Source organism: Phoca vitulina, unplaced genomic scaffold (genome assembly GCF_004348235.1).
Source record: "Phoca vitulina isolate PV1807 unplaced genomic scaffold, GSC_HSeal_1.0 scaffold40, whole genome shotgun sequence".
NCBI lineage: Eukaryota > Metazoa > Chordata > Mammalia > Carnivora > Phocidae > Phoca > Phoca vitulina.
Genome location: NW_022589743.1, coordinates 19,493,358 through 19,510,763, shown reverse-complemented (window position 1 = coordinate 19,510,763; position 17,406 = coordinate 19,493,358). Strand labels below are relative to the sequence as shown.

The window sequence follows — 17,406 nt, the reverse complement described above, 5'->3', positions numbered from 1 at the left end:
CATAACACCCAGTGCTCCATGCAGAACGTGCCCTCCTTAATACCCATCACCAGGCTAACCCATCCTCCCACCCGCCTCCCCTCTAGAACCCTCACTTTGTTTTTCAGAGTCCATCGTCTCTCATGGTTCATCTCGTCTGGTTTTATTTATTTATTTATTTTTCCCCTGTAACTATTCCTCCCATTCCAATCTTAAGTGTTGCTCACTAGGCCAACTGCACAGCTGTTGTTCTGGGATTTCCCTTCATCATCATCCTGGGAATTTTCCTTCCTTCATTTTGGGACTCCCTGTGTCCTTGGATTCTGTGTTTTGTTTTTCTCTGTCATTTTGGTACAGCACATCTACGAGTAGCTTCCTGAGAAAGGGTGTAAAGGAGGTAATTTTATTTTGAGACCTTGCAAGTCTGAAAATACCTTTTTTAAAAAAGTTATTATTTTTTTTTTTAATTTTTTTTTTAGTAATCTCTACACCCAACATGAAGCTGGAACTCACAACCCGGAGATCAAGAGTCACATGCTCTTCTGACGGAGCCAGCCAGGTGCCCCTGAATATCTTTATTTGACCTCCTCACTTGACTGATGTGATAATTTGTTTGGGTATATTATTCTAAGTTGGAATTCATTTTTCTTATAACTGTGAATTTTCTACCTTCCAATCTTACTGCTGAGAATTCTAATGAAATTCTTAACATTTGTACATGACCCATATACCTATGTGTATTACCCTATTGTTATTACTATTTTTGGAAGCTTTGATCATCTTCTATCTTTGATGTTTTGAAAATGCACAATGATATGCCTTGATATGCATATTTTCATTCATTCTGCTAGACACTCAAGGGCCCTTTTATTTTATTTTATTTTTTTAAGATTTTATTTATTTATTTGACAGAGAGAGACACAGTGAGAGAGGGAACACAAGCAGGGGGAGTGGGAGAGGGAGAAGCAGGCCTCCCGCTGAGCAGGGAGCCCCATGCCGGGCTCCATCCCAGGACCCCGGGATCATGACCTGAGCCGAAGGCAGACGCTTAACGACTGAGCCACCCAGGCGCCCCAGTTCTGGAAAATTTCTTGCATCACTTTATTTTTCTTTTGCATTGCTCATTAGTTCTCCCCCCTCTACACGCCTATACTCTGCCCCATCTTCTCTGTTCTTACTTTCTCAAATTCCTATTTTTTGTATATTGGAATCTGCAAATAATTCTAATCTTCTCACCTTTTTTCTTCCATTTCTCCTTTCTCTTTTTTTCTTATTGTCTGCAAATTTCCTCAACTTCATTTTCGAAACTTTTCATTTTCCATTTTCCACTTTGCCTTCTACATAATGGTGTGCTAGTAAATGTCTAACAACCAACTCTTTGAGGGGAAGGAAAAAGTCTTCATTGGTAGTGTTTGCCCATTTCCATAGTGTAAATATTTCCACCATGGCGGATTTCTAGCTACCAAATGACATCACTGAATGCAGAGTTGGAATAATATACAGTAGTATATTATATTAGTGTTTCTACAATATAGACACAATAGATAAATAATCTCAACAACATAGATAATAATATATGTAGGAAAGTAATGTGGAAGTGATGAGTTTTGAGTATTTGTTACTTTTGTTTTTAATATATTTAATTGTAGTTTTATATAATCTAACTTTTAATAATGACTGTGTTTAACAAATGGCTTGCAAGATTCCTGAAAATTCAACACTTGGTTCTTGCAAGCTGGTATGAACCAGTTCCTACAAACAATTCCTTCAGAATAAAAAATCACGGTCTCTAACATAATAAAATTAAATCAGAGTAAACACAGTTCTGATCACGTTACTGTCCTGAGTGAAACTTTTTATTGCTTCTCTGCTTACTGAAACCCTCAACAGGCAAGCTTCAATTCACATTCCACCTTTCTTACTTGCCCATCGAACAAATATATTTTTAAAGATTTTATTTATTTATTTGAGAGAGAGAGAGAGAGAGCACATGAGAGGGGGGAGGGTCAGAGGGAGAAGCAGACTCCCCACTTAGCAGGGAGCCCGATGCAGGACTCGATCCTGGGACTCCAGGATCATGACCTGAGCCGAAGGCAGTCGCTTAACCAACTGAGCCACCCAGGCGCCCCTGAACCAATATTTTTTTAAAGATTTTATTTATTTATTTGAGAGAGAGAGAGACAGAGATTGGGAGAGAGAGCACAAGCAGAGAGGAGAAGGAGACCTTGGGATCATGACCTGAGCAGAAGGCAGACATTTGGCTGAGCCACGCAGGCGCCCCACATTGAACAAACATTGATTAGGTATCTGCTATAAGCAAGGTCTTAAGCAAGAGACTGAGTATATAAAGATGAATAATATATATTTCCTTTCTTTGAGATACTCTCACTCCCAGGGTAAGAGAAGAAAAATACATACTATTGAACATGATAAGTACCGTAAAAAAGAGTATGCACAAGTACTATAGGAATGCCTAACAAATGACTAATTCAGCCTGGAGGATATGCCAAGGAAAAACTCAGCTTGTCTTTCCTTGTCTTTTAGGTCTACTAGTAGGTTGGGATTTTTGTTTAATTAAGCATTATATACTTTCTCATCACAAGCCCGAAAGGGAAAGTGTAGTTTTTATTTTGAAGACTGCTAATCTCTCCCTTTTTTTTTTTTAAGTGACAGATGTACTCAGAATAAACTGCTTATTCAGAATTTTAGACTGAACTAACAAAGGATTTTTTTAATCTATCAATGTATGGGAAAGGTAGGATTATTAAAGTAGGTACTGCTAAGTTTCTGGAATATTGACAAATATGAATAGAAGAAGTGTCATGGAAATCATGTGAAAAATAGAAGTGCGGCACCTGGGTGGTTCTGTCAGTTGAGCATCTGCCTTCGGCTCAGGTTACGATCCCAGGGTCCTAGGATCAAGCCCTGCGTCAGGCTCCCTGCTCAGTGGGGAACCTACTTCTCCCTCTCCTCTCCCCTCTTGCTCTCTCTTGTTATCTCTGTCTCTTTCTCTCAAACAAATAAATAAAATCTTAATAAATAGAAGTATAAGAGTATATGGCAGTGGAAAAACATACTTGAAGGATGTAACTGAGGGGTGCCTGGGTAGCTCAGTCAGTTGAGCATCTGCCTTCGGCTCAGGTCATGATCCGGGGTCCTGGGATTGAGCCCCACATTAGGCTCCTTCATCAGCGGGGAGCCTGCTTCTCCCTCTCCCTCTGCCCCTCCCCCTGCTTGTGCTCTCTCTCTTTCTCTCTGTCTCTCAAATAAATAAAATCTTAAAAAAAAAAAAAGAAAGATATAACTGAACCATAAGCTTCCCAGAAATCATGTATATAGGATATCATAGGATCTGTAATCATCAGAAGATCACAAAGATTTTTCTGACCCAAAATATTTTAGGCTGTGAACCCATTCCACAGTGAGAATAAAGGATCTAGTAGAATCTTTGAGTTATGTAGAGAAATAGGCCCAAAAAGTTGAAGTGACTTTTCTAAGGCTACGTAGATGTTGGCTGAGCTAGGATTAGAGGACCTAGGTGTCCTGGCTCACACTACAGTGTGTTTTTTCCTCAAAATACTTCAAGTATTTACCTAGGGGCAAGCTCTGATGTCCACCAAGCAGTAGGGAAACAACTTTATGTCCATGTGTTCATTCCTTTGTTGAGTAGTTCAACAAACATTTATTGGGTGCCTGTCCTACAATAGGCCATAGAGATGCACAGATGAATTAGACATTAGCTAATAGGGTAGACAAGCACATATGCAGTGTGGGTAATTTATTCTACCAGGGAATATTGGGGGATATTTTCATGCCAGAAATGACATCTGAGTTACAGTGATGAATGTGTAGAATTCTGGCGAGCAAATGGGGGAAGGCATTCCAAGCATATTAAGTAGGTGTAGAAATAAATGTTCACGGAATAATGCTGAACCCAGTCTGACAGTATGGTCAAGAAGAAAGAGAAATGAGATAAGATGGTAGGAAGGACTCTGATTTGCAAGGCCTTTACCTGAGAAATTAAGGGTATTGATTCACTATGCAAAAGGTTCTATCATGATATTGAGTCAGGAATCAGTAGCTTAGGCACTCAAAAAAGTCTTCAAGTGGGGCCTGGGGGGCTCAGTCAGTTGGGCATCTGCCTTCGGCTCAGGTCATGATCCCAGGGTCCTGGGATCGAGTCCCGTATCGGGCTCCCTGCTCAGCTCAGCGAGGAGCCTGCTTCTCCCTCTGCCTCTCCCCGTGGCTTGTGTTCTCTCCCTCCCCCCCACCTCTGTCAAATAAATAAATAAAATCTTTAAAAAAAAGAAAAGTCTTCAAGACTCATGGCTTTCTAAACTACTTGTTATATACTATACCTCCTTCTGAAATACTTCTGAATTCAGTGTCAGGAAACATTTAGCCCAGAATAAAACAAGTTCCCCAACTCTGTTTGGGAGTTTTATGGTGAACTCATTCTCTTTGTTCATGTTGTATTCTGTTATTCCTTCTTCTGCTCAGACACTTCAGTAAAATTTTAAGATTTCTAAGCAATGAAAAGTAGCTTCTAACGAGAAAAAAAGGAACTCTGCTTTAATCGAATATATAAGCAACATAATTACAATCATAAAAATGTAGTTGATAATACAATTTTCCAGGCCCCTTAAAGTGAGAAACCTGAAACATGTCCCTTATGGTGGGGACTCTTGTTTAAGTAAAAAGGAAGTTCCCAATCTAAAGAGTGAGCTCTGCCAGTGAGGAGGAGGCATCACTTTTAAGTAGACCTTTAACTCATTTTTTACCCCCATTTTCTCTCCCTCACCAGCGATTGCTGGGAAGGGCTAGGAGCAGTGCTGTGTATGTTTTTGTTTTTTTTTGTTTGTTTGTTTGTTTGTTTTTTAGTGCTGTGTATGCTTTAAATCAAGAATTTCGTTGTCATACATCTCCTCTCTAACATTTCAAGTTTCCTGGGGAAATGACATCAGTTTTTTCTCACTAAAATATGGTGATGCTTGTTAAACATATACGTAATTGTATTAACAACACCAACTGGGGCTCCTTGGAATAAGTGCTCAGGAAAGAGAGTGAAAACAATAGGACTCATTAAAAACAAAGAAACAAAAAAGGATTAGAGTCAGAGACACCAGTATGAACTCATGTTTAGCTTAAGACAGATAGATATGGATAGATACAGAAATAATTATAGATGTGTATGCATATATGTGTTAATGTACATACACATATTTCCTAGCTCTGTCCACTGAGAGGGCCTAAAAACAATGACACCCCAGAGGCAATGAGCACACTTAGCACCCACATCTTGGTTTCTGTATCATATTATCACAATAAAAGGAACCAGGGCTCCTTGGAGAAATGGCTGATCTAGAGCTTGGGTAGGGAATATACAAGATGAGACTGGTACTTCTCATAGTACAAGAGAGTAAGGAATTGCTAAAAGAAAAAAAAACCACAATGATGGGGCCATGTCAAAGGGACAGAGGAACCAACTAAAAGATCTCCTAATGGCCAAAGAAGGAACAATTTGAACAACAAAATAAATAATGTAGTATTAGATATAGCCCAAAGTATCAAATAAATATCCAAGAATTCATACTGATAAAAATAAATGATTGACTAAATACAGAAATGAGGGAAAAGAGAAAAATCTCCTGTATGAAAGAATTGAAAATAAATTACATTAGATACTTCCCGATTAAGAAGGTGGAGTTTAATTCTCCACCACAATCACTATCACCACACTTAAGTGTGGGCTACACCTGGGGACTTGCTTCCAGAATACAGTACAATAAGGGGAGAAAAAGTAACTTTACAGTGGAGGAAACTGTCAAATACTAAGTTGGTCTAATAATAAGGTTAACATCATTAATGGCAATCATGTGGATAGGATGTGCCCTGGATATGATGTGAGGAGAATGGTACTTCACATCTGTGATCTTCCTCCCCAAAATCTATAACCCCACTCTAACTATTAGAAAAACATCAGACAAACCCAAATTGAGGAACATTCTACAAGATACCTGACCAGGACTCTTTAAAGCTGTCAAGGTAATCAAAAACAAGGCAAGTTTGAGAAACTGTCACAGGTCACAGACAAGAGGAGACCAAGGAGACATGAAGACTATAGTCATGTGGTATCCTGGATGATAGAGACATAGGTAGACATAAACAATAAACTTTTATCCAACAGAAAATCTACATACTATTTAAACATCCATGAAATATTTAAAGTAATTGACCACTTCAGGCCCTGAAAAAAAAATTCAACAAATTCTCAAAAACAGAAATTATACAGGCCTTTTTTTCCTTACTACTGTGCAACACAGGATTGATAAGAGATTGGTTGAAGAAATTATGGAACATAAAAAAAAGAAGAAAAGACCTAACAACTCTATTTTTTAATGCATCTATCTGTGGGTAACTCAGATTGCTCGTATCTTTTTTTTGTACTCTCAGTATTTTTCAGATATTTTTGTCTTGATTTGTGAAAGAGGATTTTTAGATTCTTGCATAATAGGTGCAATATAAACTTTCCTTTTTATTTCCCATTCTAAATATTGTGCAGTTCACCTTCTCACTGGGCACTCTTCGACATCATTTGACACTTTTTGAGCTGACTTTTTGTTACATTGGAGAAGAGATAATACTATTTGCCCTTTGCTTATTCATAATTCAGGAACCAAAAATGGAACCCAAGCTATATAATTTTATAGAAAAGGAACATTAATATAAATTTAACTTTGGTATAGCACAATGAAATTTCTATGACTTCCTTAGAATTAAAGAACTGTGATAACTTTAACAATAAGCCAAATCATTGTTTCTTGTTTTTTTTCTCAATGTCTAATTTGATTATGTCTGTCTTTCTGTATGTTTGTATTTATTTATTTTGAGTGGGCTCCACACTGGGAATGCGGGGCTTGAACTCTCAACCCTGAGATCAAGACCTGAGCTGAAATCAAGAGTCGGATGCTCAACCAGCTGAGCCACCCAGGAGCCCCTAATTTGATTTTTTAAAAATTCTTATTCCCCTACCCCTGAAATTCATGTCTAAGTCTCTAGAAGGATGTATCTTAAGAACACTATCTATCCAAACATCCACTAATGAAGAATTCTGTTTTCAGTGGTCATAGTGTAAAAACAATAGATGACTTAGTTTTTGCTTGCCCAAAAGAAAATTATAATGTTGAATATGATTTTCTAAATTACCCATGACCCATCCTCAACTTCCAGGGATTCTGGTATGGTCAAAAATCACTGATCTAAATAAATCAAACCTTCATTTTATATTTGAGAAAACTGAGACCAGAGAAGTTAAATAACTTTCTCAAATTCACTGTGAATTAGTGATTAAATCAACTCTTGATTTACAGTACAATATAACATTCTTTCTCCTAAGTATGCGGCAAAGTAGAACTTGAGGAAAAAATAGATTTTAAAAATAGAAATAGAGCCAGAAGCATTTCTCTCTTATTAAGAGAACTCTCTTCAAAGAGAACTCTCTTTCTCTCTGAAGAAAGCCCGACCAAAAAAAAATTCCTTGGCCTCTGTGTGTTAATTTGATCCTGATCCACTGAAAGTTACTTTAGAAACTTAATTTATCTTGATGTAAAGTCCTACTCCTCCAATCGTTCTCTTTACAGTGCCTCTGTGATAGAAAATGGTTACAGAATTCTGAGTTCTATTGTTGAATGCTTTTGTAATCTCAAGGAATTTCTTCCAGGCACATAGAGTACAAGCTATCCTAGTGACAACATATAAGCCCTTGTCCTTCTATCAAAAACAGCTGCTAAATCATTCTGTGGTCTCTTCAGTATACCCCTTATTCAGCTCAGTCATGAAGATGGCAACTTTCTAAAACTAGTCACATGAATAAGTTGTTAGAATCTTCCATGCTAAAAATTAAGTTCGAATGCTAATAAGTGCAGGCAATATGGAATGACAATGCTTTTCAATGGATTCACAGCAAATTTCAAATTGCTATAGGGTCCAGGGAAAGATCTTCCTACAGATTAAAATTAAGAGATAGGAATCCATGAGTATGAAGAAAAAAATAGTAGTTTGAGCAGGAATAACAGCAACATTTCCCCAGGAACTAGTTCCACTGAATAGTGTGTAAGCAGAAATAAAATCCTGAGTAGAGTAAGATGGGTTAAGGTATTTTTTTGTATGAGGTACGTGAAACATCTCAAAGAACACTGAATTTCTAAGCTAGGACACAACCCTTCCACAAACACTCTCTCAACATGTACGTAACCTTTGTGTGTTCTTGGCAAATTACTTTAAATTCTGGGATTCCATTTCTTCAAGTGTATGAAGAGGCTTAAACTAGATTCTATCTAAGTTTCCTCTAGCTATAAATGTGTCTCCATATATCAAATTAATTTCTAAACAGTAATTGCTAAATATATCCTTCAAGCAAAAATCACATCATGGAAATAAGAACGGTATTTTTTTTTTAAGATTTTATTTATTTATTTGAGAGAGAGAGCACAAGCTGGGGAGAGAGGTGAAGGGGGAGGGAGAAGCAGACTCCCAGCTGAGCAGGGAGCATGACGTGGGACTCGATCCCAGGACCCTGGGATCATGACCTGAGCTGAAGGCAGACGCCCAACTGACTGAGCCACCCAGGTGCCCCCAAGAATGGTATTTGTAATAATAACTAGCTAAAAAATAAAGGTCCCTCTCATCTCTGAAGTTGTTCTGATTAACAATAGTAATTAGTAATAGTGAAATGGAGATGAATGTGTACTTTAAATGGAAATGCAGACTACAGTAGTATTATGGAAGTGGTTATAATACCTAGTTATACTGACATGATTTATGGAGGACACCTACATAGTAATGCTCTTTATTCCTCAGAAAATAAAAAGAAAACATTTATTTTGGAAACAATAAGCTTACACGCAGATTAGAGGTAACAACAGCAAGACTAATTTTTTTTTTTTCTGGGCAGAGCATGCATAAGATGTACACAGACTGATTTTTTTTCACCTATATTTCATTACTATGAAATGATCGTCATTATTCTTATCATAGGTTTGGGGTTTTTTTGTTTGTTTGTTTTAAAGATTTTATTTATTTATTTGACAGAGAGAGACACAGCGAGAGAGGGAACACAAGCAGGGGGAGTGGGGGAGGGAGAAGCAGGCTTCCCGCTGAGCAGGGAGCCGGATGCAGGGCTTGATCCCAGGACCCTGGGATCATGACCTGAGCGGAAGGCAGGAGCTTAATGACTGAGCCACCCAGGCACCCCATCATAGGTTTGTTTTAATGCTATTAATTTTTGAGGTGAGTATAGCCCAGAATACATTATTAGTGCCACTTTAACTCATTCTTTCTCATTACCAGACTTGGAAAGGCAGCATAATGCAATGTGGTGTTTAAAAAAAAAAAAAAATTTAGCAACTATAACCATTATCTTCAAACAAATTTTAAAACAGATAAAAGCTGAGTAGCTGACTGGGGGTGAGCCCACCATATTGCAGCTTTGCCTTTTCCCTGGGGTAGCTTCTTGAAACTCTGGGGTTCCCGGATACCTTTGTTGTACTGGAAAACACATGAGGTTTTGAGTCCCCTGTAACTGTGTTTAAATCTCAGCTGACCCCCTTACAAGCTATGGGATGATGAGTTAATCTCTTTGAGATTCAGTTACACATATGTGAGGTCAAAGATAGCAGCTAACATTACTGCTTATCATTGTTGTATGGATAGGATGCTCAATAAATATCAGTTTGCTTCTGCTTTTGTTTGAAATTAAACATAAAACAACTTATCCCACACTTTAAAAAAGAATGGGCATAATAGCTGTCTCCAGATGTAGGTCTCCCAAAATTCAGATTTAGATATTTCCAATTTGTCTCAGGTGGATTTTCCTCCCTCAGGTTATTAGTGTCAAGTTTCTTCTTGTCCCAGGGGTTCTAACGATGGCCTACTACCATCCTTATTATATCTAGTTAACTTCAGATTAACACACTCATACAAATCAGCAGTTTGTTACAAAAACTCCATAGTATACAGTGAACATTCCATGGTTCTCATGTTTTTCTTTTCTAGATAAAAGAAACAAAAAAAAATTAACTTTTGACTTTAAATTTCAAATAGAACTGTTAAAATTATCCCTTTACACTAACTTTTATTAGGAAGGCTATTAATCCATTTGCAACAACATGAATGGAACTAGAGTGTGCTATGCTAAGCAAAATAAGTCAGTCAGAGAAAGACAAATATATGATTTCACTCATATGTGGAATTTAAGAAACAAAACAGATGAACATAGGGGAAAGGAAGGAAAAATAAAATAAGATAAAAATGGAGAAGGAGACAAACCATAAGAGACTCTTAAAAATATAGAGAACAAACTGAAGGTTGCTGGAGGGGAGATCAGTGGGGGGATGGGCTAAATGGGTGATGGGGATTGAGGGCACTTGTTAGGATGAGCACTGGGTGTTCTATGTAAGTGATGAATCACTAAATTCTACTCCTGAAACCAATACTACACTATATATTTTTTTCTTTTTAAAGATTTCATTTATTTATTTGACAGAGAGAAACACAGCGAGAGAGGGAACACAAGCGGGGGGGTGTGAGAGGGAGAAGCAGGCTTCCCGCCGAGCAGGGAGCCCGATGCGGGGCTCGATCCCAGGACCCTGGGATCATGACCTGAGCCAAAGACAGACGCTTAACGACTGAGTTACCCATGCACCCCAATACTACACTATATGTTAACTAACTTGAATTTTAATTAAAAAAATAGGGGCACCTGGGAGGCTCAGACAGTTAAGCATCCGCCTTCGGCTCAGGTCCTGATCTCAGGGTCCTGGGATGGAGCCCAGCGTTGCGTGGGGGCTCCCTGATCAGTGGGGAGTCTGCTTCTCCCTCTCCATCTGCCTCTTCCCCCTCCTGCTCTTGCTCTCTCTCAAATGAATAAATTAAATCTTTAAAAATAAATAAATAAATAAAATTATTCTCAAAGAGTTAAAAAAAAAAAGGAAGGCTATTGCTATTTTTACTGGGGAGGCCATTCCTTTATTAAAGTCATATTTGTTATATTTCTCTAAGAACTTTTTAAAAAGATTTTATTTATTTATCTGAGTGAGAGACGAGAGAGAGAGAGAGAGAGAGAGAGAGAGAGAGCAAGGAGGAGCAGGGGGAGTGGCAGATGGAGAAGCAGGCTCCATGCTGAGCAGGGAGCCAACTCAGGGCTTGATCCCAGGACCCTGGGATCACACCCTGAGGCAAAGGCAGACGCTTAACCAACTGAGCCACCCAGGCACTCCTTTCTCTAAGGACTTATTAGCAAATATAACTTTTTAGTTTCCTTAAGGCAAGATTTATACATATTTTTTTCTGACATAGCATTTATTGGCTTATTTTAATAGTTTCAGCACCCAATCTTAAATTGATGGGCATGGATTGAGGATAGAAAGACACTGTACAATTTAAAAAGGAAAAATGATATCTAGGTTATTTTTCAGCAAATGCATTTAATACTGATGATTATTTATCTCAGCAGATCAGAGGTAATATTTACTGATTTTTCTTGACCTAGAAATGACATGTGTGGTATCTTATATCTCTAAAACTCTAGTTTCGTAGCATGATGGTCAAGAGTGAAGGCTCTGGAGACAGGCTGTCTAGGTTAGAATACTAGCTCCATTACTTATCTTTGGCAAGTTATTTCAGAAATCTTGCCATTATTTCCTCATCTGTGAAATGGAGATAATAACAATTGCCTACCTCAGAGAGTTGGTGTGAGGATTGATGTGTTAAAAATGTTAAAAACTGGGGTGCCTGGGGGCCCCTGGGTGGCTCAGTTGGTTAAGGAACTGCCTTCAGCTCAGGTCATGATCCTGGAGTCCCAGGATCGAGTCCCACATCAGGCTCCCTGCTCAGTGGGGAGTCTGCTTCTCCCTCTGATCCTCTTCCCTCTCATGCTCTCTGTCTCTCATTCTTTCTCTCTCAAATAAATAAATAAAATCTTTAAAAAAAAAACAACCGGGATGCCTGGCTGATTCAGTTGGAAGAGCATGAGACTCTTGATCTCGGGGTTGTGAGTTCAAGCCCTATGTTGGTTATAGAGATAACTTAAAAATAAAATCTTTAAAAAAAAAAAACGTACAATACTGCGTGGCACATGGTAAGCACTCAATCATTATTATTGTTATTTATATTTGCGCACTGTCTATATTTGTCTGTCCTTATTCATCAAAACTCATTGGATGAGCCCCTATTCAATGCCAGGCACAATGGTAGACACCTCAGTTATTAAGAGAAATCGCCCATCATCCCTGCACCCAAGAGCTTAGAGCAAAGTAGAAAGGAAAAGATTTGGTGCTAAAACACAGGGTTTGGGGCTCCTGGGTGGCTCAGTCGGTTAAGCGGCTGCCTTCGGCTCAGGTCATGATCCCAGGGTCCTGGAATCGAGCCCCAAATCAGGCTCCCTGCTCAGTGGAGAGTCTGCTTCTCCCTTTCCCACCGCCTCTCCCCACCCCACCCCCAGCTCGTGCTTTCTTTCTCTCACTTGTTCTTTCTCAAATAAATAAATAAAATCTTCAAAAAAAAAACAAAAAACACAGGGGTTAACTTGAATCAGATTCAAGGAGTCTCTAACTGAAATTAGTATTTTCTTTTTTTTTTTTTTGAAGATTTTATTTATTTGACAGCGAGAGACACAGCGAGAGAGGGAACACAAGCAGGGGGAGTGGGAGAGGAAGAAGCAGGTTTCCCACAGAGCAGGGAGCCCGACACGGGGCTCGATCCCAGGACCCTGGGATCATGACCTGAGCCGAAGGCAGACGCTTAACAACTGAGCCACCCAGGCGCCCCTGAAATTAGTATTTTCTTCAACTACTAGTATCAGTGATAAATCACAGTAGTGTTAGCAGTGCCTGTGGCTTTGTTTCCAGGAGAAATTACATATATTTCCATATCAAATTACAGTTCTTGCAGGTATCTCAAAATATTATTTGCCCTCATCATTACTTTGAATAATGATAGTTATTAGATTGGATCTGGTTCTAGATTTTATTTAGTGCCTTCAAAAAGAAGCACCTACTGGGGTACCTGGCTGGCTCAGTCAGGAGAGCATGCAATTCTTGATCTCGGCACTGTGGGTTGGAGCCCCACATTGGCCATAATGCTTATTTAAAAGAAAAAAAAGAAGCACCTACATCACAACTTGATGTTTTACTATTTTGGTTGGTTTGTAATTGATTTTCTTTATAATCTGATAGGTTATTTATGCATTTTTATTTTTTTAAGATTTTATTTAAATATGAGAGAGAGAGCGCGAGTGCCCATGCTCTTGCCAGTGGTGGGGGAGGGGCAGAGGGAGAAGCAGACTCCCTGCTGAGGAGGGACACCCGCCCCCACTTGGGGCTCTGAACCCAGGACCCCAGGATTATGACCTGAGCCACAGTCAGATGCTTAATCGACTGAGCCACCCAGGCACCCCATATTTGTACATTTTTAAAAGAAGGGGTCCATAGGCTTCATCAGACTGCCAAAGGGGTCCATGGCATAAGAAAGGTTAAAAATCCCAGCACAGAAGAAGTCTGTGTAAGGAAGAGTGGGGGCACTAATGAAAGAGTGCACAATAGGGAGGAGTATAAAACAATTCTGTTTTGTAAGAGAAGCTAGGTGGGCCTCATTTTAAAAACAAACTTCAAAAAAAAAACAGTCAACTTTTGAGGTACTAAGAATAACTTTTTTCTGATTGCGAAGGTGCATAGGAATTGGAGTTTAGAAACCTGTGTTCAAGTCACAGCCTTGCCACTAAATGAACATTTAATTTCTCTGAGCCTATTTTCTCATCTGTAAAATGAAAATAATGCCAGCTTCATAGGATCATTATGAAAAAGTGAGATAATACATATAAAAGTATATTGATAACTATAAAGGTTAAAACAGTTGCTATTCTTTCCTTGTTCACATATCTAATCCTGTGCTAGGAAATATATATATATATATATATATATATATATATATATATATGTATATATATAATCTATCATATATATATATATAAAGGACAATGGCCTTTGCTGTTTTAGGAGTTTACAGTTCAATTCCAGATATGGCATGAAGGCCAAAACAAACAAAACCCTGGAAAGCAATTCAAACTCCATATGAAGGAGACTAAACATATATATGTCATTGATGGTGAATTGGCACAAGTTTAAAAAACAGTTGCCACCCCAAACTTAAGAAATAACAACACAAAATAAATTAGCTGGCCACAGAAACAACCAACCATGGGATGACCTCTAAATGTTTTACCTATGGGACAAAAACATAACTCATCAATTAACTCTACCTTGTCCCAGGTAATATGGAATTCTCAGTGTTCTACATACATTCAAGACAAAGAATACAGAAAGTGAGAATTTGATACTATGCCTCTCCCACAGCATGGTTGGCTTGGATTCTCATGGCCAGTACTGGTTAACTACTGTACATCAAAACCATGCCCATGCCGAAGCCAAGATTGCTAACATGGAGTTCTTATGGGAAATACCCTTTAAGAACATCCCAACTCCCTTACCTCCATTTCTCTGTTCTTCAAAGACTGGTGATAATCTGTGACTTGCTTTTTCTTGGATTGTACCTGTCCCCCCCATTCCCCCACAAAGGGAAAATCCTGTATAAATGATGGATCATTTGCTGGTCATTCATATTTACTGTTAATAAATTAGCATTCTCGTTTATAACTTGATATTTTGTGATTTGTCTAGTGTGATTTAATTCTCCAGACCCCGACCAAATGATGAAACCTTATTTTCTAACCCTGCAAAGCTAAAGGTGAGCAGTTTGCCAAGATCTAAAACCCCACAAACGTCTGTGCGGTGGCATTAATCAGAAAAGGCTTATTTCAGAAATCTAAAAAAGAAAAAACCCTCTTTTTTTTTGAAGTAGAGAGTACAGAATAGTAGAACAAATGAGAGCATTCTGAACTTTTTATCTGACTGAAAATATAGGCTCTACTTAAAATCAGCAACAGGTATACCTCATTTCAGATGTGTTCCTGAAATGCCAAATTTTATATTAAACACGTCATTTGTAGAGCTCATTTTCTTAAGTAGCAAATGCTTTGATTAAAAGCAGTACTTCAGATGTCTGAATAACTGTTCCAAAGACACTAGTTTTGGAAACCGCTTGAATAACCATTCCGAAGATACTTGTTTTGTAAACAGTGTTTGCAGTTAACTTTTATAAAGGTCCCAAAGCAGACATTTGAAAAATGTTATTGAAAATATGAAATGGTTCTGGGTTTATAGATTGGGATTTTGGAAGATAATGTTTCATTTTAACGTAATATAAGATCACAGTATTTGAATTGGCTAGAACATCTTAGAGATCACCTTGTCCAAATTGAAATTCAAATCTTTAATAAGAGTATTAGCTCAACTCCAAACCTGTCTGTACGAGGACACTAAATTGGGCCTATGCATCTATCTTCTAAAGCAGGACAGGCAAAACAACGGATTCCCTCTCAAGTTTTTGAGCGCAAAATGAATAGGTTCTCAAGGTTGTACGTACTTCTAAGAAATCGTTCAGTTTACCCCTCTGACCACTCCTATGGTGCCTGGCGGGCTGAGGGGGGATCAAGTATGTAGGTTTTGCTTCCAGCATGTTGAGAAGACACGACTTTCTCAGTTAACGATCCTGAAGCTTCACATCACCCACCAAAAATAGTTTTCCTCATTTTATAGGTGATTCCTGTTACATATAAACCGCTCCCTTTGGTGGAGCCCGGTCGCGTCCGACAGCGGCAGCCGCAGCCCCCGGAAAGCCCCCATCCTCTCAAGGGCTTTGCGGGGTGGGATTCGGCCAGGGGTGGCTGGGGCACGTGGTGGCGAGGGGACAGGGGACGCGATCCCCGCCTCGGGAGTTCCTCTACCGAGAAACGACCCACCCAACTCCCAGTCAGGCCCCTTCCTGCTAAGTTAGAGACTCGAAGATCCGTAATGGATCTCAGTTCATTTAACAGGCCCCGCACCCCCAGTTCCTCAGAGGCCCGCCTCTCTTCAGGGGTCTTGTACCCCCCTGGGGGCGGTGACTGACAACGCTCAGAAGGCGAGAAACGGCTCCCTAAGCCGCTCGCCGGGTCCCTCTCTCCCCACAATGCACCGGGGCCAGCAGGAAGGCCGCTCCGACCCCTAATTTTCCCGCGAATTCAGTTCAAAGAGGCGGCCGGGCTCGCGATCGGCGGCGCGCACGGGCCAACCAAGCCGCGCCTCCGAGAGAAGCGCCTCCGCGTGACTGACGGGAGAATCCGCGGGCCAACGGGCTGGGCTGCCGGGCGGCGCGCGCTCCCGCCGGCCAATCAGGACGCCGGGCGGGGGAAGTGGGCGGAGCGAGGCCAGGCTAGGGTGAGCGGCCTCCGGAGCGGAGCGGGGCTCTCAGGAGGAGACACTTTTTTTTTCCTCCCTCCTTCCCTCCTCTCCTCCTCCCTTCCCTTCCCCTCTCCTCCCCTCTCTCCTCCTTCCCCCCTCGGTCCGCCGGAGCCTGCTGGGGCGAGCGGTTGGTATTGCAGGCGCTTACTCTCCGGGGCCGCCCGGCGGGTAGCTGGCGGGGGGAGGAGGCAGGAACCGCGATGGCGCCTCAGAAGCACGGCGGTGGGGGAGGGGGCGGCTCGGGGCCCAGCGCGGGGTCCGGGGGAGGCGGCTTCGGGGGTTCGGCGGCGGTTGCGGCGGCGACGGCGTCGGGCGGCAAATCCGGCGGCGGGGGCTGTGGAGGCGGCGGCAGTTACTCGGCCTCCTCCTCCTCCTCCGCGGTGGCAGCGGCGGGGGCCGCGGTGTTACCGGTGAAGAAGCCGAAAATGGAGCACGTCCAGGCTGACCACGAGCTTTTCCTCCAGGCCTTTGAGAGTGAGTGTGTTTGAGGCTTTGAGAGCAGGAATACCCCCTCTTGCAGCATTAGGGGGCCGGGACACTCGTGCTGGGCCCCTCTTCCTCGCCGGGACTCGACTTGATTTGGGAGTGGAGGGAGAAATTGAGGGGGCTGTTCCCACTTTAGGGATTACGGTCCAGGGGGCCCGAAGTCTAGGTAGGGCCTTTGGGGAGGTGGAACTGGGGGTGCAGGTGAGGTTCTTGACTCCCTGAAGATTTACACGAGAGGCTGGGCAGTGGGGCCCCACGTTAAGAGCAGGCTTTTAGATGAGGAGGTTACAGTTGGACTGAGGATGCAGTCAGATCCCAAGACTAGTTTTTGCTTGCTTTGATGTCTTTTCTTACTCTAGAAGTACAAGGGTTTCGGTTGTAGGTTTTGAGGAGCAAAATTAAGCCTGTGAAGAGATGAGTGCAGTAAAATCGACCAAATTGTCATTTGCCTGAAATGCTTTCGCACTAACTTGGTGCTGCATGTTAACATGGCACCTTTTAATGCTTTAAACCTTTCAGATCTATCCACCCATTCCATGGGTACGTA

At 40.8% G+C, this 17,406-nt stretch overlaps 1 protein-coding gene across 2 annotated transcripts in view; it reads left to right on the top strand.

Moving 5' to 3' along the window:
* The first annotated feature begins 16,349 nt into the window (after positions 1 to 16,349).
* Positions 16,350 to 17,406, top strand: part of SUZ12 (SUZ12 polycomb repressive complex 2 subunit) — a 44,281-nt gene continuing 43,224 nt past the window's right edge. For both annotated transcript variants that reach the window (XM_032428679.1, XM_032428680.1), the window contains exon 1: positions 16,350 to 16,847. In XM_032428679.1, the coding sequence (XP_032284570.1) occupies positions 16,574 to 16,847 (274 nt within the window). In that variant the 5' untranslated portion in view covers positions 16,350 to 16,573. The remainder of the gene's footprint in view (positions 16,848 to 17,406) is intronic.